At 39.3% G+C, this 25,517-nt stretch overlaps 1 protein-coding gene across 1 annotated transcript; it reads right to left on the bottom strand.

Moving 5' to 3' along the window:
* Nucleotides 1-1,534: 1,534 nt before the first annotated feature.
* Nucleotides 1,535-22,417, bottom strand: Dld (dihydrolipoamide dehydrogenase). Its single transcript, XM_048339795.1, has 14 exons — nucleotides 22,288-22,417; nucleotides 20,703-20,781; nucleotides 16,904-16,983; nucleotides 15,677-15,745; nucleotides 15,068-15,137; nucleotides 13,187-13,287; nucleotides 12,767-12,910; nucleotides 12,235-12,336; nucleotides 8,159-8,349; nucleotides 4,881-5,051; nucleotides 4,126-4,315; nucleotides 3,567-3,704; nucleotides 2,332-2,421; nucleotides 1,535-2,241 (listed from the first exon to the last, which is right to left on the bottom strand). Exons 1-14 carry the CDS (start codon nucleotides 22,324-22,326, stop codon nucleotides 2,176-2,178), a joined length of 1,530 nt encoding a protein of 509 aa, XP_048195752.1. The 5' UTR covers nucleotides 22,327-22,417; the 3' UTR covers nucleotides 1,535-2,175.
* Nucleotides 22,418-25,517: the final 3,100 nt, after the last annotated feature.

Here is a 25,517-nt window from a genome sequence, read left to right on the forward strand (position 1 = left end):
ATTGAAAGCTTAGTAGATAACAGTAAATGACATTTCAAACTTGCTGTATTATCTTCCTCTCATGTATCTGCATACCAAATAAGAACCCTTTAGCTGAACTTACGAAATACTTAAGTTTTACTATTCCCTAATCAAACTTCCTTGTGAGCCAGGCACCAGTGGCTCATGCCTATGATACGACTCAGGAGGCTGTTATCTGAGGATTGGGGTTTGAGGCCAGCAGGAAACTCTGAGACTCTTACCTCCAATGAAATCGCAGAAGTGGAGTTGTGGTAAAGCACTAACTAGCCTAGAGCAAGACACAAAGGGACAGCACCTAGGCACCAGAGGTCAAGCCTCAGGACCAGGAAAAAAAACTTACTTGTGGCATGTTTGATGTTTAAATAAACTAGCAGTTAATATTGAGATTCAAGTTTAAAAGCTGCAGAGTTCACTTCTATCAGTAGCAAGGTAGTATATATGCCAACCCTCATGCACTGCACACTCAGAACCAAATACACAAAACTGACAGTCCTGGAGAACACACAGACAGGTAAAGGGGAGAGGACCCCCAAAGGGAACTCTGCCCTAGAAGACTGTCTCATTTCCAACAAGCTTTTGCTTAAGAGGATGAAAGATTCCACTGGTTGAAGACTCAGAAGAGTCTGAGGCAAACACATCAGCTGGAACATGTAGAAGAAAACCTCAGGTATTTGCCCAATCTCAGGGAAACTAATAAAGACTAAACAGTAGCTAGACTTCAGCTGCTCCTCTGCCCGCCCCACCCAACAACCATGGAGTTTTAGCAAATTTAATGGCTTGATCTTTTTTTAATTATAAGTAATTTTCTGAGGTAAGAGAATCCCAGTTTTACAATGCATTAGCATGACTATGATGCAATGCCTAAAACACTGGACATACAAAACACAATGTGTCCCATGAATGATCCAATTAAAACATGAAAACTTGTATTTTCCTGAGCTATGATCAACTGATAGTATCTTATGACATATGGCATATCTTATGACATTTGGCATACAGATTATATTCTCCAAACTTAAGACAGTAACCTTTAAATCACAAGTGAAAATGGAAATTCGTGTATTTCTAGTGTTTAAATTTTTTATTTACTTTCCTTTTTAGAAATCAATGCTATCAAAAAACAAACCTTGGAACTCAATCTGAAATGATGCTCCAATTCTAGTTATAATAGGCAAAAACCTTTTTAAAATAGATTTTTAGTACTTGGTCTCAAGATAAAAAAACTATCTTAAATATCAGCAAATGCAGTTTTTCTAACACTTTAAAGAAATGATCATTTGCCATGTAGGAGAATATAGCAGTTAAGTATGTAAGCTCTATTTCTCCAGAAATTTTTGCTAAACACTTAGTTGATCCCTGTAAAACAGAGGAAATAATGACCTTTAAATACCTTAGCATTGCAAATACAAAAATGAGACACAATGTGGCCTATAAAATCAATAATAAATATGCGTAATAGAGGTAGCCAAAAGAATGAGGACCATCTCAAGATGTACTCAGAATAACTAGCAAATGAATATTTAAGACATTTATTTTGATATCTTCATTGCTTGCTATAATACATTTTTAGTCTCCATTTAATATTTGAGTTTTGTAGACATTTTGAGTAACTATCCTTCAGACTTGTAGATCACAACAGAATCTTAAAAACTCAAACCCAAATCTAAGCTGCAAGATTTTAGGAGTTAAATAAAACAAGATGGTCACTTTTATTTACATGAATTCGGTTTATACATATTTGTATCTTGAATAACTTCTTTCCAATATAACCAAATTAAACTTGATCACTTTCCTTCAAATACAACTGTTCACAGACCATATTCAAGTTCCTTCCTTGTAAAAGAGATAAAAGCCATGGAACATTAATTCAGTAAAGCTAAACTCTTTATATAAACAGCATGAAAAAAATGGCTTGGTGGAAACTTCCAGAATGCTACTATGTGAGCTTTGTCTCACATGCTAATGCACTGAAATAAAATATTTAAAATATAGATATATAAAATTACTTCATTCCGTCCATACCTATTAAATGCCTACTAAAAGTTTCATAATTCAATCCTTAGAATTTCTTGGAACTGTAAGCATATCCTGTTCAGAAATGTGACCTCTACAAAAAGCCTCCAGGAAATTACAGAAAAGAAATTATCTTCTAATTTAAAAGTTGATTGCTTTGCCAAATGATGCAGCCAAATTTGCTTCTCTAAAAGCTTCTGATAAGGTCTGCAAAGGAAGAAATGGAGAATTAAAAACCAAATATTTACAGGGCAGAAGAAAATTGAAGTACCCATTTTGTATGTTGCTAATAATTACCGGATGTGCATGACAGACTCTAGCTACATCTTCACAGGACGCACCATACTCCAAAGCCAGGGCAGCTTCATTTACCATCTCTCCAGCACCCTTTAAAGTAAGCCAAGAAATTTTACTTCCAGGGCCAAAACTTCATGTTAGTAAGTATAGCAATGATTAAGAGACCGGGCTTTGAGAACTTTACATTTTCTTAAAACTGTTAACGCAGCTAAGGAAGAGTACGGGAAAGCATAAAAGGTAACAGAGAAGAGATTGGACTCTGATGTCTGATAAGTCTAGATGCAAATCCTGCTGCTCTGCAACCTCAACCACTCACTGGCTGTATGTGCTTCACTCAGCTTCTTTACTTCAAAAACAACAGCATCTACCTTACAAAGTGGCTGCGAAAATGATAGAACACTAACATGTATACTTAGGAAAAAAGTTACAGAAACACTCAAATACTCTGTTCTCTTTCAGATACCTATATGAAAAACAGGCTTTACACTTAGTGAAATCTTAAGGCTTTCCTTAGGAGGTAATGAGCCAAGCTGAGACCTGAGTAAGGACCAGCCATGCAAAGGTCTGGAGGTCGAGCTCTCTAAGTGGAGGGTACTGTAAGCACAAAGGCTCTAAAAAGTGAACAAACTTGGTCTTTTTAGTCAACTGAGTAAAGACTGATATAGCAGGAAATTACTGAGCAATGTGAAAACCAAGAGTGAGGTCAGAAAGGTAGGCAGGGCAGGACTATATTCAGGGAAGGCTCAAAAGCAACCATCTTGGGCTGAAAAGTATTACTGCAAGGTTTGAAGGTGGCTTGGTCTATGTTTTAGAAGAATACCCTTAGCTGCAGTATGGAAAGTAGATAATATGGCAAACAATACGGGAAGAGTACTAGGGGATACCCTGCTAGAAACAATGCACAAGCTGGGCGCTGTAGCTCAAGCCTGTACTCCTAACTACTCAGAGGATCTCCAGACTGGGCAGAAAGTCTGAGACTCCATCTAACACCAGTTAAATGCTGATCTGGAGGTGTGACCAAAGTGGTAAGAATGCTAATTGTGAGGAAACCCAAGCAGGAGCACAAGGCCATGTTCAAGCACAAATACCAGCACAAAAAAAGAAAAAAAAAAAGCCTCATATCAAACAAAACTGTTGGTAGCAACATAAAAATATAAACAGGTAGGGTAAAATTAACCTATAAACTGGAATGCTTTCCAGAAATCTTAATGGAACTCTGCCTTTACAATACTCACTGGTCCTAAAATATGTGCTCCTAGTATTCTGTCTGTTGACTTCTGTCCAAGAATCTTCACCATACCATCTGCGTCAGCATTCGTCTTAGCTCTGCTATTTGCAGCAAATGGGAATTTCCCAACTTTGTACTCAACACCCTGTGAGATAAGAACCTACATAAGCACTGAATAAGTTCATTTCAATTAGTGAAATTTTCAATCATTTGTTCAGAAAATAAATCCCAAGGAGGTAGTCACAGAGCATACAAAGGGAATAACTAAGGTCAGCAAATATAAATGTCTGCCTATATCTATAAATGTCTGCTTATATTCCAAAGCCAAATATAAAAGCTGTGGAGTTTTTTTAAAACACAGGATATGCTACCTAGCATATGCTCCCCTCTTTTACTGCTGGAAAATTTGAGAATGATCTCTTTCTGATGCTAACAAAAAAAGAAGCCTTGATGTGCTCTACAATAATTAAAAATATTAATGCAATGATAAGATGCCTTTTCTCAGCCACTACTGTCAATAACTCAACTTTGCATGATGGATTAATTCCATCCACATTTAGGATTACCTCTTCCTTCAACTGCTCTTCTGATTTGCCAACCCAAGCAACTTCAGGATGTGTGTAAATCACGGACGGCACACAGTTGTAGTCAATGTGCACAGCACCGCCAGCCATTCCTTCAACACAGATGATGCCCTCGTCCTCTGCTTTGTGAGCCAGCATTGGACCAGCAACCACATCACCAATAGCATAGATACTACCATAGAGATCAAACCAAACAAAGTGAGCTTCTGAAATCAAAGACATTTCAGTTACAGCACCAGAACAAAAATATGCTTTGAGCTACTAAGTGCCCCCAAAATATTTCAGAGGCAGCTCTTCTAAAATCCAAGTTTAGATCCTTAATCTTGGAGCAACGAAGTTATATTTAACATCTTTTAAATAAAATGCTCTTTCCAAAGCAATTATACTTTTTAAGCATGACACAAATCTTGACTTCAAAACAGTGTAAATTAAATATAAAAATTATTGAAAATTCTCAACACTTGGGAGGCTGAGGTGGGAAAACCACTTGTGCCAGGAGTTTAAGACTAGCCTCAATGACACAGCGAAATCCCATATAAAAATGATATTCAAAATGTAGAAAATAAAAATTCTTAATTTAAAATAGCAGTAAGTATGAAAGATTTTAAAAGTCTTTCTCAATATTACATTATATTTGTCTGTTAATTACATAAAATGATGACCTGGCTGGAAACATTTACATATATAATGATGCTAGTTATAATAATAAGAGAAATTAAGATAATTACCCAACTTACTTTGGAATTTTGGTTTGGAATCTGCTATTGACTGGAATTCTACCTCTGGGATCTAGTTCAATTCCAAGCTCTTCTAGTCCCAAATTCTGAGTAAAGGGCCGCCGGCCAATGCAAACCAAGAGCACATCACACGTGATAACTTCAGCTTTATCCCCAGCTGCAGCTTCAATGCTAAATAACAAGCAGTGTTTAATTCTTAAACACAAGTCTACATATATAGTTTCTGATAGAGGTAAAATTTTAATATTTCAGACGTCTCAAGAACTAATGATATCTCTGATAATACAGGTTCATTTGATTATAAAGTCAAAACAGGCAGTGTTTTATTCATCCAATAGGAAGACTTATATCATTTACAAAGAAATAGATGGACCTGGAAAAAATTATGTTAAGTGAAGTCAGGAACAGAGGATGCATGTTTTATCTCAAATGTAAAAGCTAGATCTAATTTATAAATGTACACATACATGGCACTGTGAGTCTACACAAATGTGTTAAAGCATATTTGTAGGGCAGAATTCAAACAATGCCAATTCCTTAGAAAAACTCAGAGTCCAATAAAATGAATACCAGGATACTGGTACTTGAAAGGTGCTGGGTGAGGGTTGGGGGTAGCTGAAGAAAAGGGGGAGGAGAATGCATATCTTATAAAATTAATAAAACTGACCAGGTGTCTGTGGCTAATGGCTGTAATCCTAGCTACTCAAGAAACAGATATTATGATAGTGGCTCAAAGCCAGTCCAGGCAGGAAAGTCCTTAAGACTCTTTTATCTCCCAATTAACCACCAGAAAACTAGAAGTCTTGCTGAGGCTGGAAGTGGTAGAGTGCTAGCCTTATGCAAAAAAACCCAGGGACAGCCCCTGAAGCCCTGAGTTCAAGCCCCACTACCAGCCAAAAAAAAAAAAAAAAACAACCACCAAAAAACTGAACAGAGTGCCAGTGACATGACTATAATCCAAGCTACTCAGGAGGCTGACATTTGAGGACTGTGGTTCAAAGCTAGCTCTGGTATGAAAATCCATGAGATTTAACTACCTAAAAAAAGCCAGAAGTAAAGCTCTATCTCAAGTACTAAAGTGCTAGCCTTCCTTCCTTTCTCGCCACCTGGCCATCTTGTCAGCTGCTTTCCACCAAGACGACAAAAAAGTCTCTGGAGTTAATCAATTCCAGGCTCCAACTTGTAATGAAAAGTGGAAAGTACGTGCTGGGGTACAAGCAGACCTGAAGATGATCAGACAGGACAAAGGAAAATTGGTCATCCTCGCCAACAACTGCCCAGCCTTGAAGAAATCTGAACTAGAATACTATGCTATGTTGGCTAAAACTGGTGTCCATCACTACAGTGGTAATAATATTGAACTGGACACAGCATGTGGGAAATACTACAGAGTATGCACAATGACTATCATTGATTCAGGTGATTGCCAGAACAAACTGGAGAAAAGTAAACTGCATAATTTTTCTTTACTAAAACTTGCCAGAGCTGGTTTAAAAACATTGTAAAATAAACAAATAAATAAAATAATAAAGTGTTAGCCTTGAGCAAAAGCTCAGGGGGTCAGTATCCTGCCCTGAGTTAATGCCTCAGGACCAGCACAAAAAAAGGAAAAAGACAAAAGAAAATTGAGGGGTTTGAGAGGACAGGGGTGAATAAAGCATCATGTGAAAGGGGTGGCATCAACTAAGATGCACTGTATTCATAAACTTATTTGATAACTCTGGTACAACTAAAGGTAATAAAAATGTAGTTAAAAAACAGGCAATGTAATAAGGTGGTTAACACAGGTTTTGAAGGGATACTGAAAAAGTGAAGACAATCAACAGGTATTTTATATATCTCTGTATAGATACATATATAGGCTGTATTTATCTATGTATGTCATGTTCATACACATATGAATATGCATATAAATACAGTACAATGAACCTAACCAATTACTACTTGGAAAAAGTGGAGAGGAGGGAAAAGAATATGGTGAAGGTGGGTGAACATGTTGAAAGTATACTATGCATATGTATAGAAATATCACAATGAAACTCCCACGTACTACAAATGCAAATTAACTTGAGCCAGGAACTGGTGGCTCATGTAAATCTAGCTCATCAGGAGGCTTAGACCTGGAGGTTATAGTTTGAAGCCAGCTAGAGAAGAAAAGTCTATAAGACATCATCTCAAGTTAACTAGCAAATGCTGTAAAGATGTGTGGCTTAAGGTAGAATATCAGCTGTGGGGAAGAAAGCTGAGTGAGCGCACAAGTTCAAGACTCGTCCTACATGGCACAGGGTAGGGGTGGAGGGGTATTTGAAAGGCTAAGGGAAGAGAATTCCAAGTTTGAAGCCAGTCTGGGTTAATATAGTAGATTCTATCTCAAAAGAACCTCCTAGAAAAGCACACACATACACACAGGTCTCATGGCCAAGGACATGACTCAGTGGTAGACACTTGCCTGGCGTAACAGGCACAAGGGCCTAGCTTTGATCCCAACACCAGCATCATTACTACCCCACAAAACACCACCACCAGCCAAGCACTGGTGGCCCACACTTGTAATCCTAGCTTCTCAGGAGGCTGAGATATTAGGATCATAGTTCAAAACCAGCCCAGGCAGGAAGCTCTGTAAGACTTACCTCCAATTAACTACCAGAAAACCAGAAGTGGCGCTGTGGCTCAAGTGGTAAAGCACTAGCCTTGAACTAAAGAGCTCAGGGGCAGCACCCGTGCCCAGAGTTCAAGTCCCACCGACCAACAACAACAACAAAAAACCCACACGCCACCACCACCAAAAATCTCAGTAAGAAACATCCAGCACTAGCTAAACTCACTAATAGTGTCCTTAGCAAAGTTATTTCATTAAATTGCCTACTTAATAGTGTGCCAAACAGTCACTAATACTACTGATTTCGTCATGTATGGATCTAATTTGTACTATGAAGACATACGTTACAATGACAACACCTAACTAAAATTTCTAGCACTAAATTAACTATTAACTGATAAGCGTATTAAGCAATGGAATGGTCTTAGGTTATCAAAACTCCATCACATTTGTTAGTCTGATTTTGAAAACCTGAGTGTTTCATAAAGAAACAAAGATGATATATCAAAATCAAATATAACGAGGGGAAAGGGAAAGGGGGAGGGGAAATGACGGACGAGGTAACAAACAGTACAAGAAATGTATCCAATGCCTAATGTATGAAACTGTAACCTCTCTGTTATTCAGTTTGATAATAAAAAAATGTATATATTAAAAAAAACAAATATAACATACTTACGATACATCTATTTTTCCATCTGACTTCTTGGTAGCACCAGTGACCTTGGTATTCAATTTAAATTTAAAACCTTGCTTTTGAAGTACGCGTTGAAAGGTTTTAGATATTTCCATGTCAATTCCAATTCCACCTACATGACCCAAAAATTCAACTGCTGTCACATCCGCACCAAGTCTTTGCCAAACTGAACCCTGGAAACACAATCCAAAAATAACCCCAGTAATCATACAAAATGTATGTCCACAGCAAACTTTTACTAAGTCATCTTAAATAATGTACTGTATGGTAGTTTCTTCTTTTGCTAATGTTTTTATTAGCAGCTTACACTTATCCTGGGGCCAACAAGTGTTACTTCATGCACTTACTCCATTATTCACCCAACATTCACTGAGCTACAAATGCACACTAGACACCTTTCGGCCTCTAGTTATGTTTGTGACAACAAAGCTTCCCAGGCCCTCTTGTCAAGCTCCAGGACCTATGTCAAGCTCCAGGACTGGTACGTGTGTGCACACCGCATATACATAAACATACACAAACTTATACACACACACATATACAAGCATCTATCTAGTAACAAAATTACCTGAGTTTTTCTTTTCAATTAGATTTGTACATTCATTTTATAAATTTCATGTGTTTTGTAGATGAGAGCTAAATTAGTAAGCGGTCACTAAAAATCCAAGAAAATTATATGCAAAAACTAACTCAAAATGAATGATGGATCTAAAATCCAAAACTATAAAACTTTTAGAAGAAAACCCAAATATACTTCTGATACTACAAGTTAGGCAAAGATTTCTTAGACACACTACTAATATAGCACAATTCAAAAAACAAACCAACAAAACATGATAAATTACATTTCATCAAAAACTGCATTCTTCTGGGGCTGGGAATGTGGCTTAGGGGTACAGTATTTGCCTCGCATGCACAAAGCCCTGGGTTCGATTCCTCAGCACCACATAAACAGAAAAAGCCAGAAGTTGCACTGTGGCTCAAGAGGTAGAGTGCTAGCCTTGAGCAAAAAGAAGCTAGAGACAGTGCTCAGGCTCTGAGCCCCTAGCCCCAAGACTGGCAAAAACAAAACAAAAAACAACAACAACTGCATTCTCAGAAGTATTAAACACAAGAAAATGAAAGCCACAGACAGGATTTGGGAATGTGGCTTAGTGGCTGAGTGCTTGCCTAGCATGCATGAGGCCCTGGGTTTGATTTTTCGGTATCACATAAACTAAATAAATAATATTATATATATTTTTAAAAGCCACAGATGGAGGTGACAATGTACTTGAAAACATCTATATGATATAGAATTTTCCCAAAAATGGAAACGAGGTTTTTCTTTACTGCAGTTTTTGTTTTTCTTTTCTTTTTGTCTTGTTTGGTCATTTATCTATATTTGGGCGGGGGGGGGGAAGAACACTGAAATGAAGGAACAAATGGTGAACAAATGAAGCAATGATACTCACTAGACACTGTTAAAAATGAACTATATAATGTGTAGGTGGGAACAGGAGGGAAAAACTGGGAGGGAAGGGGTGACATTGTCAAAAAAAAATGCTCTTTACTTGACTTATACAACTGTAACCACTCTGTATATCACCTTTAGAATGACAATCCAGAAAAAGGTAAAAGAAAACTCTAAACTCAATGATCAAAAAGCAAACAAACCATACACCTTAGTCCTAGCTACTCAGAAGGTAGAAATCTGAAGCTCAGCTTGTGGCCAGCCAATGGGGGTACAAGCCTATGATTTGAGCTAGATCAGAGGCCACAAGTAGAAAGATCTCAGTCTAAGGCCAGACCTAGGGGAAAAAATGGAAGACTATCAAAAAAGGATTGGGGTACAGTTCAAAAGGTACAAGGCCTAGTCAAACCACAATACCTATTAGATTGAAAAGATATGGGAAATACAGATGGGAAATACATGAAACTCTCAAGACTGTAAATCACTAATTCACTAAAGAAATGTAAATTAAAACTGCAATGAGATAGTGCAACACACAATACAATGGTTCAAATAACCTAACAGAGCCCAAAGGTAGGGCACCTGTCTACCACTGGGCTACTGAAAGGCTCCGAGTTCAAACTCTAATACTGCCCCAAAAAAGATTAACAATTCAGATGTCATTAAAACTCAGTTCTTGCCTTCAAGGGTCTTGAAGGAAGGTCAAAAGTAAAAACAAAGGCAGGCACTGGTGTCTCTTGCCTGTAATCCTTGCCTGAGATCTGAGGATTGAGGTTCAAAGCCAGCCTGGGCAGAAAAATCTGAGACTCTTATCTCCAATAAACTACTCAGAAAAGGCTTGAAGTGGTGCTGTGGCTCAAGTAGTAAATCACTAGCACAGAGCACATAGAGTCTGAGAAATCTGAGAACAAGAATTTATGCAGGCACCAATCTATAGCATCTGATTTCCTTCAGGTCTGGAAATAGTATTTTAAAAAGGAGACAGCTGGACAACCAGGACAGGTTTTGCCAAGCAAATTATGTCAGATAATTGTCAGACGTAAGGGACAATGGAATCAAACCAACTTGGAACCAGTCAAGATAGGAAAACACAACAAAAAAAGGGATTTCTGGACTAGAAATGTACTGAAATAAAGAATATAAAAGTATACCAGGGATAGGCTCTGGACTAGAAATGTACTGAAATAAAGAATATAAAAGAAACCAGGGCTGGGCTCCAGTGGCTCATGCTTATAATCCTAGCTACTCAGGAAGCTGAGATCTGAAGACTGAGATTCAAAGACAGCCCAGGCAAGAAAGTCCATGAGACTCTTATTTCCAATTAACCACCAGAAAACCAGAAGTGGCGCCATGACTTAAGTGGTAGAGTGCTAGCCTTGAGCAAAAGAGCTCAGGGACAGTACCCAGGCCCAGAGTTCAAGCCCAATGACAGACACACACAAAAAAAGTATACTGGGGAAAGGAGTGACATTGTCCACAAAGAAATGTACTCAATATTTGACTTGTGCAACTGTAGCCCCTCTACACATCACCTTTTTGTTTTGGTTTGGTTTTTGCCAGTCCTGGGGCTTGAACTCGGGGCCCGAGCACTGTCCATGGCTTCTTTTTGTTCAAGGCTAGCACTCTACCACTTGAGCCACAGCGCCACTTCCGGCTTTTTATATATATGTGGTGCTGAGGAATCAAACCCAGGGCTTCATGTATATGAGGCAAGCACTTTTACTACTAGTCCATATTCCCAGCCCTTCACATCACCTTTATAATAACAATTTTAAAAATAAAATGTATACTAGGAGTACTGAATAAAGGAGACTGTAATTAAAAAATACATTATCTGAATTCATGAATTCAGAGTAGTGCAGTTCTTGGTGGTGATGAGGTTAGACAGCCCTGGGAGAGGATAGCTACAACATAGTAAAAGGATCAATAGAGATACGTGAAAGTTGCAAGATGGAGAAGAAGGAAGAACAAGACAGGCAGGAAGTACAAAAGAACAATGTGCACAGAAAACTGCAAATGGTTTGGCATGCATTTCTAACAGGAAGACTCAGGTTGTATATGCTGTAGTGAGGAAGGTTGTATATGCTGTGGGGAGGAATGTAATTTTCAATTTGCTCAGAATGAGAACTGTCATGTAAAGTCAAAGGCTGTGTCAAGTTAACAAAGAATTAAACCAATATCAATGAACAGAGAGGAAGAAAGCAGGTTATTAAAGAATATTGTAATGACTAATGATTACCTCAAGAAGTTGTCTTGGAAGAAAAAGTGTATCTGCTATTACCAAAAATGTTTAAGCAAAGCACAAAGCTGAGTATCTTAAGATGATATACAAAGAACCAAACAGGATATTAAGTCCTTCCAAGTTATTAAGAAACAGAAAGAGGGCTGGGAATATGGCCTAGTGGCAAGAGTGCTTGCCTCCTACACATGAAGCTCTTGGTTCGATTCCCCAGCACCACATATATGGAAAACGGCCAGAAGGGGCGCTGTGGCTCAGGTGGCAGAGTGCTAGCCTTGAGCAGGAAGAAGCCAGGGACAGTGCTCAGGCCCTGAGTCCAAGGCCCAGGACTGGCCAAAAAAAAAGAAACAAAAAGACAACACCTACCAATTCTACACCAATTACTCCTGCACCAATAACAACCATCTTTTCTGGAACTTTTTTTAATGATAAAGCACCTGTAGATGATACTATTGTATCTTCATCAATCTAGAAAAGATAAAAGCAAAATTATTTATTATGATCTTACTCCATAAAAGTAACTAAAAGTATAAAGCTACTTGTTTTTCTATATATTCTATATACTATTTTTCTATATACTCTATTTTATCAAAATAGAAAATTTTAGAAGAAAATGTAAAAGACCAAACACAATATTTAAAAAGTAAACAATATTAATAAAAATGCTATCTTCAAATTTTACCATTCTACATTCCAAAACAAAATGACTAACTTCATATTGAATTCAAATACATGTTTAATAAAATCACTGCAGGAAAAAAATGAGAAACGTTCCAAGTCTGAATGATTATCAAAATACAGTAGTCTAGTCACAAATCTTACTTAAAATTCATGAATAGCATAAAGTGATTTACAAAACTTAAATTAGCAGTTGTATGGATTAAAGAAGCATAAATACCGTGATTCCAGGAAAAGGAGTAACTTCTGAGCCCGTAGCTATAAGAATGTTTTTGGTATCAATAACCTGAGTGCTGCCATCGGCTTTTGTAGCTGTGACTTGATTCTTGCCAGTTATCTTTCCAAAGCCATTGACGTGAACAACCTTTATGAAATAATTTTTATAAATTTTCAAAATTTAAAGGATTGTTTTGAATAATATACATAGAAAAAATATTCTGGAATATACCACAGAATGTACTTCTAATATACTCCCTTAATTAAGACTACACACATGACAGCAAATAATTTTATATCCTGCAAATCTAGTTAAGTTCAGCATTACTTTAAATTCCCCCAGCAGCCAAGTTCAAATACCATCACTCTTTAGCATGCAATATTTGATGTACATACAAAATCAGGCAGAAATATGAACACCAACCTTATTTTGTTTGAATAAATGGGCAATTCCACCTGTTAAAGCTTTCACTGCAGTACTCTTCTGTTCCATCATCTTCTCTAAATTCAAGCGAACTCCAGAAACTGCAATTGATGAAAGAAATCTTAAATCCTTGGCTAAATTTTCAAAACAATGCATTATTTTTTACTCCTCAGGTCCAAAGATTCTAGGTTAATGTTGGTAGAGTTATATAAAAGAATTACTTTTTTAAATTATGTAACATAATTATATAGAATTATATTTTAAAATTGCACATTTTTAACAGAAAAAGGCTGGCATTACCATATAACAATAAACTAGAGACAGTGCTCAGGTCCTGAGTTCAAGCCCCAGGACTGGCAAAAAAATTTTTTTTTAAATACTGTATGAGAGCTGGGAATATGGCCTAGTGGCAATAGTGGTTGCCTCGTATACATGAAGCCCTGGGTTCGATTCCCAAGCACCACATATATAGAAAATGGCCAGAAGTGACGCTGTGGCTCAAGTGGCAGACTGCTACTAGCCTTGAGCAAAAAGAAGCCAGGGACAGTGCTCAGGCCCTGAGTCCAAGGACCACAACTGGCCAAACAAAACAAAACAAAACAAAACAAACCTGTATGAACTGGTCTCTACTGTGACACATTCTACACCCTTCTTTTTGTTGCCAGTCCTGGGGCTGGGACTCAGAGCCTGGGTGGGCACTGAGCTTCTTTTGCTCAAGCCACCATGAGCCACAGTGCCACTTCTGGCTTTTTCTGTTTACATGGTACTGAGAAATCGAACCCAGGGTTTCATGCATGCTTGGCAAGCACTCTACCACTAAGCCACATTCCCAGCCCCTACACCCTTTTTTTATAGTGGTTATTACCTGGAGGACATTTAAGATAAAATGGCAAAGTAAAACATCATCTAACTTTTAAATAACGGGAAATGCTAAATTCCATAAAACAAAAATTAAAATAATATGTATGTAAATTTCAAATACAAAAGCTTAATATGAGTTTGTTTTAATCAGCTAGTAGATTTTAATTACAACTCAGAAGAGAACTCTGAAGCAACCAAGATAAAATTTTTTAACTCACTAGAGATAAAAATGTCTCAGAAATCAGTTCATGCAACCTACAGAGACCTTAGAGATGAGGGAATAGACTAGATGGATTTCCAATTTAGCAAGGTCACAAAACTAGAATGTAAAGCCTTGCCTACAAAGTGTGTCTCTTGACTACTCCATCTTTTCTGACTTCTAACTCATCTGGTTTGGTGAATGCACACACACTGGGTTTGTTATGCATAGACCTTACTTAAGTCCACAACTATAAAGACACAACATATGAGTAAAACCCCAGGGTATACTTAGTCTTTTCTAGAACAAACTATCCTTCTGGAATTATCTTTCAATAGCAGTTTTGGGGAGAAAAGATGAAAGCAACCCAAAAACCTATGGCAGAAGACAAGACATACCAAATTCAAATGTTAGGAAATGTACTCCTGCTTTTCCTCTAAGCTTCACCCTTCTCTCATTCTATCAACAACTTAGGCAAGTCTTCCCTCCTTCTTTAACCTGTTTATGGACTCAAGAATCCAGCCTTCCCAGTGATCCCTAGGTGTGCAGGACATGAAAACCAACTCGCTGCCCACATAAAAAAATAGCAAATTGCAGGCAAAGATTGAAAAGGAACAAAACATAGTCTAGATCTAATAAGAACTCATAATTCTCTGAGATCTAGTAGGAACTCATAATTTCTCTATATTTTTAAGATTCTCTCTTACTTGTCCCTCACAATTTACTTGCATGGTACACACACACACACACACACACACACACACACACACACACACACACACACGCCAAGCATGTCTAGTATGCTGATAAAGTATACTTACTTTCAATTCCCCTAGATGCAAAATCTTTTCCATGAGCCATATGGTAATAATGAGAGTTATTCAATAAAGCCTAAAGGAAATAAGGCAAAATTATCAAATATTCACACAGACTCTCTATAATCAAAAGGCACTTAAGTAATGACAGTACCTGAACTAGTTAAGACTACTATAGTGGCATAAGACAAGTTCACTCTTTCCTTATATAACCAATTAAAGGCAATGACAGAAAAAAAATTCAACCAACAGAAATGAAAAATAAAAGCAACTTTATTTTCTTTAAAAGCTTAAGAACACCCTTCAGGATGGCAAGCAAAAAAGCAGAGGAATTTGGTAATTATCTGAATTATCTGTTTCATTGGTAATGGGAAGCTAAAGAGAGGGAAAAATAAGGGAACATCATGGTTATGGTCTCAATGGAAAAATGAGCTGTTCTGTGATAAGTAAAATGTGATAGGCTAGTGACAGCACTCTATGAAGTTTTACAAAGAAAAATTAGTTTTTAAAATCATACACAATATTTTTAATGTTATTCTAATAATTAGTCTCAATACATCCTTGTGGTTGTGATTCATGGAAAAAGTATCTCTGGCTATTCAAAGATACACTTACCTTGGAAGGAATACAACCAACATTCAAGCATGTTCCACCAAGTGTTTCATTTTTCTCAATGCAGACTGTCTACAATCAAAGCAAACATTTAGTCACACATAACCTAAAGTACTTCAAATTCCAATGTAATGGTCTTCATTGTCCTGCAAAGCAGGCTGGCTACTCCATCTGTGTTTGTTCAGAGATTTACTTAACAGTTCTTTAAAATGTATCATCTAAGAAAAACTGAGGCTAAAGTGGAAACCCTGGAGCCCTGGGTATTTGATTTGGTATTTCAAAACCAGTGGAAAACCCTGGGTATGTGTGAGTGTTTGATCTTCTTCAGTAATCCAGTCAAGAGACAGAAGTCCCTGCATTTACTTAACTCAGTGATTCCTGGTATTCTGGATCAGTTACTGCCTCAGTACTTGCTGATTTCCTGTTATCAATCTCTTGGAATGTGTCCTTTTGTGTATTTTCCTCATAGCTCCCTTAAGAAAGCCCAGAGCCAATATGAATTTTTAAATGTGGAGGTTGTGGAAGATACCTTCAGTTTTTCCAGCTCAGCTGGTTAACCCATTCCTTGCCCCATGGTAATCTGAATAAAAGATTATAAGCTCAACTACCCAGGAGGCTGAAATATAAGGATCAGGTTGGAAGCCAGCTGGGGCAGGAAAAGTCTGAGACTCATCTCCAATTAACCACCAGAGAACAGAAAGTGGAACTGTGGCTCAAGTGGTAGAGAACCTTGAGCACAAAAGCTCAGGGACAGTGCCCTAAGATCAACAAAGTTAACACTGCATGGGCATATTCTTTATCCACTATTGCACAATCTACTGGTGGAACTAGCAGTAAATTATTGTAAAAGATGTTTTCATTTTTCTAGATCTGCAAAGGGGACCTGAATTGGGTACTTGGTCTGCTTTCGCTCACTGGATAGGGATCTACCAACTGAGCCATGCCTTCAACCCAACATTACCCTTCTTAAGAATCTTGCTTCTAACAGTCTTCCCAGACTGATTAGAAGCTAAAGGAAAACACTAGAAACAAGAAAAATAGTAGACTTTATTTTTCATTTCATACGACAAATACAAACATATAAACCTTCTCTCCACTAGTTTCAGGCTTACAAATAATTAGTACAGTTAAAAAAATTTAATTTTTACCTGTAAGGTCTTTTGTGAATATGGTGAATTCATGACATCATATAAAAACAAAATTAACATCTGCTTTGAGTTTAAACCCTACCTTAAAGCCTAACTGGGCAGCTTTGATGGCAGCAACATATCCTCCAGGACCAGAACCTATCACGGTTACATCAGCATCAACTATAATAAAAACAAATTGATACGAAACAGTAAATCTCTTAATATTTATCTAAAACAGCTCTTTGGAAAAACAAACAAAAAGTTTGATATTTAAATACTCAAGAAAATACAATCAGCATTTTCTACATAGTATATTTGTTCATAGACACTTGATGCTATTAAAAATTACACTCATTTTGCTGGCTCATACCTGTAATACTAGCTACCCAAGAGGCTGAGATATAAGAATGGCAGTTGAAAGCCAGCCCAGGTAGGAACGTCCATGAGACTTTTATGTGCAATTAACTACCAAAAAAGCCAGAAGTGGATATGTGACTCAAGTGATAAGAGTGCTAGCCCTGAACACAAAAGTTCAGGACTGACAAGCCCTAAGCTCAAGCCCCAGGAACAGCAAAAATTTTTAAAGTTCCTTTCTATTATTTTAAATTTCAGTTTTTACTCATTATCACATATGGAGATACAATGAGTTTTATAATATTAACTTTATTTATATTGAGTGATCTGACTAAATTCTATAATTTTATTTAACAATAACTGACAGGAATTTAGGGAGAGTGGAAGACAAATCTGCATGTAGGGAAGAGCTTGAGCCTTGCAATGGGACATACTAGACTTCAATCTCAGCTCTGCCACTTAGTTGTGTAAATCTGGCCAAGCAACTTAACCTTTCTGTAATAGGAGGATGGCAAGCATGGCATAAATATGACATTACAAAGAAGCAAGAGGTCAGACAGGTCAACAGAATACAGTAGCCCAAAGCACCTACCAGTGAGTAGCATAGCTAAAACTAAGGTTTTGACTCTCATCTAGTGATCTTCCTATTCTTTAATGACTCCAATTTCAGTCCTCATAAATTCTGGCCCTTTTCAGTTCCTCAAATGTACTATGCTTCTTTCCATATTAAAATATTCCCACATGCTGTTCCTTCTACTTGGAATACCTCCACCTAGTCCTATCCCAGCCCTTTTTAGAAATCAACATAAATCCTTAAGAATTCTGTAATCATTCCTGATCCATATATAGATTTTACATATATGTGATTTTTACTTACACACACACACACACACACACACACACACTTTAAGCACAGTTCCATGTGCTTATTAGCTTGTTGACCCATTGTCAGTTATATGTTAGATATTTATCTTTGCCTACTGGACTGAGGCAACTATGAAAGCAGGGCCATGTCTAACTGGTTTACTAATACATACCAGCAGTTAACCAGACACAGATATTAAATATTTGTTGAAATAAAAATGGTAAAGAAATAAATCAAGTAAGTAACCTTAACCTAAGTGCAACAAATCTATTCCTGTTGCAAAGTGGAAAGTCATATCTAACAGATAAAAACTGCAAATCTTGGTAAATTTGGATAATAACATTTTTTAAACCCTCAGAAATTGTAATAGGAACTGTATCATAAGCGTGTAAGCTCAACTGAAAAAGAATATAGGTGCATTCCTAACTATAACATGTATAAAATGGAGAATGGCCATGGTGGAATGGCCATGAGGACTAAAACTATGCCTGAGACACAGTTATGCATCAGATGCTTCTATTAATATTATTGTCACTGTAGGCCAGGTGGCTCACACCTGCATTCTAGCTACTTAGGAAGCAGAGATTAAGAGGATTGAGGGTTGTGGTTTGAGATGAGTGAGGCAAAAATTTCAAGAATCCCACCTTAGTCATATGTGGAGGCAGTGACGCATACCTGTCATGCCAGCCACATGGAGACAGACTGGGACATCACAGTTTTAGGCTAGCCTGGGCAAAAATGTTAATGATACCCTTCCTCACAGAAATTATCTTATAAAATTCAAGGACAATGGTCACAATGTATTAAGGTAAAAGTAACTCAATAAAAGCCCATTTATTTCCTGTTCTAATGCTTGAAAAATAAATACAAGCCAGGTGCTGGAAGATCAGGCCTATAATCCCATAGCTAATCAGGAGGTTGAGATATGAGCACTGCAATTTAGAGCCAGCTAGGGCAGACAAATCCTCAATATTCTTACACACAATTAACCAGTAAAGAGCCAGAAATGGTGTTTCACTGCACAACTTTCAAAGATACCTTGTTTCTTCAGGTGCATGCCACAGCCCTACAACAGCAGACAAACAGAGATGAAAAGGGACTTCTAGCAAGGATTACAATGGGCTCCTAAAGCTATCTTTGCCTGAATAGGTAGGTTCATATTCTAGTAGTTATGCTTAAATGGTTATCTTCCACAGAAAAACCTAACTCTGAACTCAAGGGATTGGCAACTGTCTCGGAAATCTACATACAGAGCACAGACAGGTAAGGCAGCTAAGGAAGAAATGTCAAATCCTCTTCTAGCAGTAAGTATCAATGTCAAAGCCTGGCAACTTTCCCTATACTGTCTCATTGGCAAGGAGGTGCTGGGGTGAACTGAGCCATACCACAAACCCATGCACTGGATGAGAGGACTAAACACACCCAGATAGTAATCTAATGGGAAATCTAGCTATGACAGAGGAGAAGAGAAAAAGAAGTGGGAGTGAGAGTGAGGGAGCAAGTGAGACAGTGAGATAGATTGAGACACAGAGAGAAAAGAGTGCCAAGAATTGAACCCAAACCCTTGCACAGGCTAAGAACACTCTATAACCTGAACTCCTCAAAGAGAATGTGAGGGTTCTGAGGGTCAAAGAACTCAGGAGTGGAAGAATGACACAAAGCACCACCTCTAAGAATCCTCGTAGGAGAGGTGTCAGACATCTCTACTCAGCTCACTGGCAGATTAAGGAAAAACCAGAAAACAGTATGCTCTTATTTATAATAATTCTCAATTCCACCAGGATCCAGACATGCAACCATACATCAGCACAAGATTTGGGTTTTGTTTCTTGGATTTTGTTTTCTGGGGCTTGAACTCAGAACCTTGCACTTTTGCCTGACTCTTTCACTCAAGGCTGGTGGTGCTCAACCACTTGAGCCACAGTTCTTTCAGCTTTTTTGCTGGCTAGTTGAAGATAAGAGTCCTTTGTAGGTTTATCCTGTTCATCTTTAAAAAGTGCTTTTGGAAACTCATCAAGAGTTCATTCAGGACATCAAAAGTTTCTCAACAGTCTTAAAACAATCTTACACAATGAACAAATTCTTAAAACTGGAAACACACGGAACTGCTCTTCTACTCAAAATCTTTCAGTGGTTCCCTATCATATGTGATTTTGAATCTGTATCACCTGGGCTGGCTTACAAACATTCCATGATCTGATTCCTGCTACTTTCTTGACCTTGCATTAAACAGGACTCTGCACCAACCATACCAATTCTTGATATTCCTGGGACATCACAAGCTAATTCCCACTTAAGACCTTATCATTATTGAAATCACTGTCTCACTCTAGTCAGATCTCTGTGCAGACATCTCCTCAGAAAGCATTCTCTGACACCCACTGGAAATCATCGCTCTTCCTCCCAGTTACTTGGTTTACATTTCAATCATTCTCCCAAATGTTACTAATGTGTTCTTTGACTTTTATCATAAGTCCTTAAGTTTCCCAAGAGTAGGGTTTTGCTTTGTTCACAACCTGGAACACACAAGATGTTTAATAAATATTTCAATGACTAGACATATAAACAACTAGGGTGTAAACCAAAGTACTTATTAGTGATTCGAATATTCTCTTGCTTTTTATATCAAAATATAAAAGAACTATCAGTTAGACTAAAAACAAGTGTACTGAGTACTTACTTGACTGATCTGCATAAGTTCTCAGAGGCACTGCAGAAACTCCTTGTAGGCCATGAGATAGTCGACTGAACTGGCCTCTCTGGAGGGAGAGGAGAGATAAAGAAAATGTTCTATTGTGTTAAATAAAAATTTAAATCCTGAAACCACTGAAAGTTGATGAAAACATAACAATTGGGGGCAATATGTCAAGCGCTGATTATCAGTTTATCTTCTATTGCCACGTGGAGATAACATTATCGATTTCTAGCAATAACAATAATTTAAACTTCACAATCTCAGCTTGTCATGGTTACCTTTTTACTAGGTTCATTTCACAAACCACTTTTTATTTAACCTAATAAAAATGTATCCAGTTCAAGCTTTGCTAACTTTCAGAAAGTATGCCTGTTGGTGCCAGGACCATATTATAAGTGTTCAATTCAAATATTCTAATAATCCACATCATGACAATCTTTTAATCTTTTTGTAATTACTGTTTTCCTAATTTTATTCACTTCTTTTCTTGCTTTTTAGTGCTGGGGATCAAACCCAGGATGTTGAACATGCTGGACAAACCCTCTTCCACAGACTCATAAACACAACCCATTTCCTCACTTTAACCTACTGTGTATGTACAGTCCATATTTACCTGGACTAACCTTCCATGTTACTGAGAAATCAAGTGGGAACAACAAATTAGACAAGGTAACTAGAAAAAATGCATTAATAATGTACTCATCTTCTAGAGGACAGTTCCACTAATTTCATCATAGTTTCACAATCTCTACAAAGACCTAAAGCGACCATATGCTAAGCACAGAGAGACAAAGAAAAGCAAACAGCTTCTGCTCCTCTCACAGTAGACATGTGAGAAGCAATAACAAAACCTACACTGACACAGTAAGATCCTCTATTCCAACCGAACCTGGGGTCAGGATAGCAGGCCAAAGAGCGGTAGACTCAGTCCAGAGTCTTAGCATTTTAAACAGTAGTGTAACAGAAAAGGGGGGGGTCGTCTTTAAGGACTCTCAATGCCCACCCACGATCCTATTCCGTATGTACAATTTAGCTTTACTTAGTGGGGAGGTGAAACGTTAAAACTGTCTTCACTTTAACCTGCTGCAATTAAAACCATAACCGCAGAAGGACCTGAAGGGTGGCAAAGGGCACTGAAACCAACCGGACCTAAGGATGACTCCTAGGACTATCTGCAGCAGGAGACGACTCCGGGGTCAGGTTTAGGCTTAGGTAGAGGTCCGAGGAGCCGAGCCGTCAGTGACAAGGGTGATTTGCGCTTCCCCAGTCAAGGTGAAGGCCTACGTGGAGCCCGGTGTGGGAGTGTGGTGTGTGGCTCACCGTCTCTCTCTCATCCACAGGGACGACCCCGGCCCCCGGCCCCCGGCCCCCAGCCTGGGCCCACGCCCGCCGCCAAAGCACAGCGCCGGAGAACCGACCACAACCGGCGTGCCGAGGCCCTGACAGCCCGGGCCGGAGGTGGTCCCGGCCCGGCCTCGAAGGCCCCCACCTAGAGGGCCGAACCCTGGCCCCAGTGTGCAGGCTTCCCAGAGCCCCTAACCTAGCACAACCCCACCCAGGAGGCCCCCACCTTGGCCAAGGTGCAGTACATTCGACTCCAGCTCTGCATTTTTCCTCAGGACTTTTCCTTTTTCCGCCAAAGCTTTCACCCCAGCTGAGCGCTAACACCGCTTTTCCAAGGTCTCCCCGCCCTGCGCATGCGCGAGCGCCGGTTTACGTCGTTACCTTGGAGCAATGTGATTGGTCCCGTGCAGTAGCACGCCCCGTGTCGTGATACTGTCGTAAAGAGCGGGGCGCTTTGTGGCAGCATGGGCGGGGCTCATTCCAGGTGAGCCTTCTCCTCTGTTGTTTAATGATTTTTATACTTGGAAGGTGTGATAACCTAAATACCGTCTGCTACAGAAGGCAAAAGCTGCTGGGGGGGGCGGAGGGGAAGGGAGGGAGGAGAGAGAAAGAGAGTCTTGAGGCTTGAATTCAGGGCCTGAGGGCTGTCCTAGCACCCTAACACTTTGAGCCACAGCTCCACTTCCAGTTTTCTGGTGGTTAACTGGAAATAAGAGTCTCAGGGACTTACTTTCTTGCCTAGGCTGGCTTGGTGAACTGCGATCCTCACATCTCAGCTTCTTGAGTAGCTAGGATCACAGATGTAAGTCAGCAGCTCCTGGACAAAGCAGGAACTTTTTTTTTTTTGGGGGGGGGGGGCAGTCCTGGGGCTTGGACTCAGGGCCTGAGCACTGTTCCTGGCTTCTTTTTGCTCAAGGCTAGCACTCTGCCACTTGAGCCACAGTGCCACTTCTGGCCATTTTCTGTATATGTGGTGCTGGGGAATCTAACCTAGGGCCTCATGTATACGAGGCAAGCACTCTTGCCACTAGGCCATATCCCCAGCCCCAAAGCAGGAACTTTTAAACAACACACTGTGGTAGAAATGTAAGGTCCACCCTGGAAGGGCTCTATGCAGATGCACCCCATTTGGTTAAGTCACCACCCAGTTACCTGGGTAACTGGCATACCTGGAGGCAGTTACTTCCCCCTTCCCTAATCTACCTGGCCACACCTCCCTGCCCCTGCCCTCAGGGGTCACCCCCTCTCTCTGGCTTTGCATCACCTTGGCCATAGGCAATAAACTTTCTCTCCTGCCTGAATACTGCGTGGTGTTCTCCTTTATTGGCTACCTATTTTCATAACTCTTAGAAGAAAAGACAGTTTTTCTGGCATCAAAAAACAAAACAGGGGTTGGGGATATGGCCTAGTTGCAAGAGTGCTTGCCTCATATACATGAAGCCCTGGGTTTGATTCCTTAGCACCAGGTATACAGAAAACGGCCAGAAGTGGCACTGTGGCTCAAGTGGCAGAGTGCTAGCCTTGAGCAAAAAGAAGCCAGGGACAGTGCTCAGGCCCTGAGTCCAAGGCCCAGGACTGGCCAAAAAAGAAAGAAAGAAACACACACACACACACACACACACACACACACACACACACACACAACACACACACCAAAACAGGTGGATCTTGCAAAAAAGAAAAAAAAAGATCTTACACAAAAGGGCTAGAGGGGCTGGGGATATGGCCTAGTGGCAAGAGTGCCTGCTTCATATACATGAGGCCCTGGGTTCGATTCCCCAGCACCACATATACAGAAAATGGCCAGAAGTGGCACTGTGACTCAAGTGGCAGAGTGCTAGCCTTGAGCAAAAAGAAGCCAGGGACAGTGCTCAGGCCTTGAGTCCAAGCCGCAGGACTGGCAAAAAAAAAAAAGGGGGGCTAGAGGCATGGCTCAGTGGTTGAGTGCCTGTCTGGCAAGTGTGAGTTTGAGTTCAAACTCCAGTACTACCCCTCCTCCCCCCCCCAACTAAAGTGAACTTAATTTCATCTTCTCTTGAACATGGACTGACCTTACATAAGTACTTCTGTTGAATAGAATGCAGCAGAAATGACTACTGAGTGACTCTCAGGCTAGGATCACAATGAGCTCACTCACTTCTTCGTTCTCTCTCTCTCTCTCTCTCTCTCTCTCTCTCTCTCTCTCTCTCTCTCTCTCTCTCTCTCTCTCTCTCTCACCTTCCTATTAAAACCCTGTGCCTTATACTCTAGCCAACATGAAGCCAAGTTGCTATTTGGAGGAACCAACTGTTACAGAGCCTGCAGCCATACTTGGGAGCAAACTTTTATAGGATAGCAGTCTCCATCCCCAGAACTGTTTTTACACTTAACAGAATTCAAAGTCATTGTTTTAGCCATTAAGATTTAGATGATAGTTTATTGTAGAGCAATGGGTAATTGGAACACATTTTCACAATGGTGTAATAACCCTATTTCCTAGCAGGGTTCTCCTTATTCGTATCCTCTCTTGAAGATGCTATTCATACTGTTGCTATTTATTATGAGAAAAACTGGTTGCCTTGCCTCTCAGATGTCACCATTCTGCCACCAAAGTAATACTAACACAGGAGTTCATTTTTCTCTCACATAAAAATCTCACCTTTTTTTTTTTTGGTCCTGGTTCTGAGGCTTGAACTCAAGGCCTGGATGCTGCCTCTGGGCTTTTGTGCTCAAGGATAATACTTCACCACTTGAATCATGGACTTTTCTGTACCGTCTGGTTTGAAACCTTGATCCTCAGATATCAGCCCCCTGAGTAGATAGGATTACTGGCATAAGCTGCCAGTACCTGGATCAGTTAGCATCTCTGGCCATTCTATCCTATGACAGGGTCCTAGGTTCTTTTCAACTTGCCACCTTCAGATCCTACTTTAGACCTTACATGTCAACATGGCTACTCTAGTTTCTGTCATTATGTAACCAAGGAAAAAGCTGAATAAACCCTCCAGCTTTACCTGCTTTTACTTGGCTTCAAAAGCAACAAATGTGGGAGGGTCCTACAGCTGAGAAATATATTATCTGTCTCCTGCTAGCCTTCAGTACAGTACATACTTCTGACTGAAGTTGCTGTTCACGTTAACACTATTGCCTTTCACTGTCTCCCCTGTTCTCTCAGGAAAGATGCATTTTTGTATCTTAATGATTTCACTGCAAAGCGAGCTACTCTTAGGAGAAGAAACTAAAAATGTATGAGTTGTAAAATTTACTAAATACTTTCTCTCGACTTAACAAAGCCCAGGATTCCCCGTAGGCTTCAAGCAATATCCAAAGGTGGGTCAAGGATTTACTAGTTCCTTTCTTTTGTTGAAAGTAAAGTCATGTTTAGCTTGCAGAAAAGTAAGGTACTAATCAGATAAACAAAATTATAAGGACTAGCCTAGATAGTGAAACTTGATTTTTGGCTCAAGGCCTTGCTTG

This window comes from Perognathus longimembris, chromosome 2, assembly GCF_023159225.1.
Source record: "Perognathus longimembris pacificus isolate PPM17 chromosome 2, ASM2315922v1, whole genome shotgun sequence".
Taxonomy (NCBI): domain Eukaryota; kingdom Metazoa; phylum Chordata; class Mammalia; order Rodentia; family Heteromyidae; genus Perognathus; species Perognathus longimembris.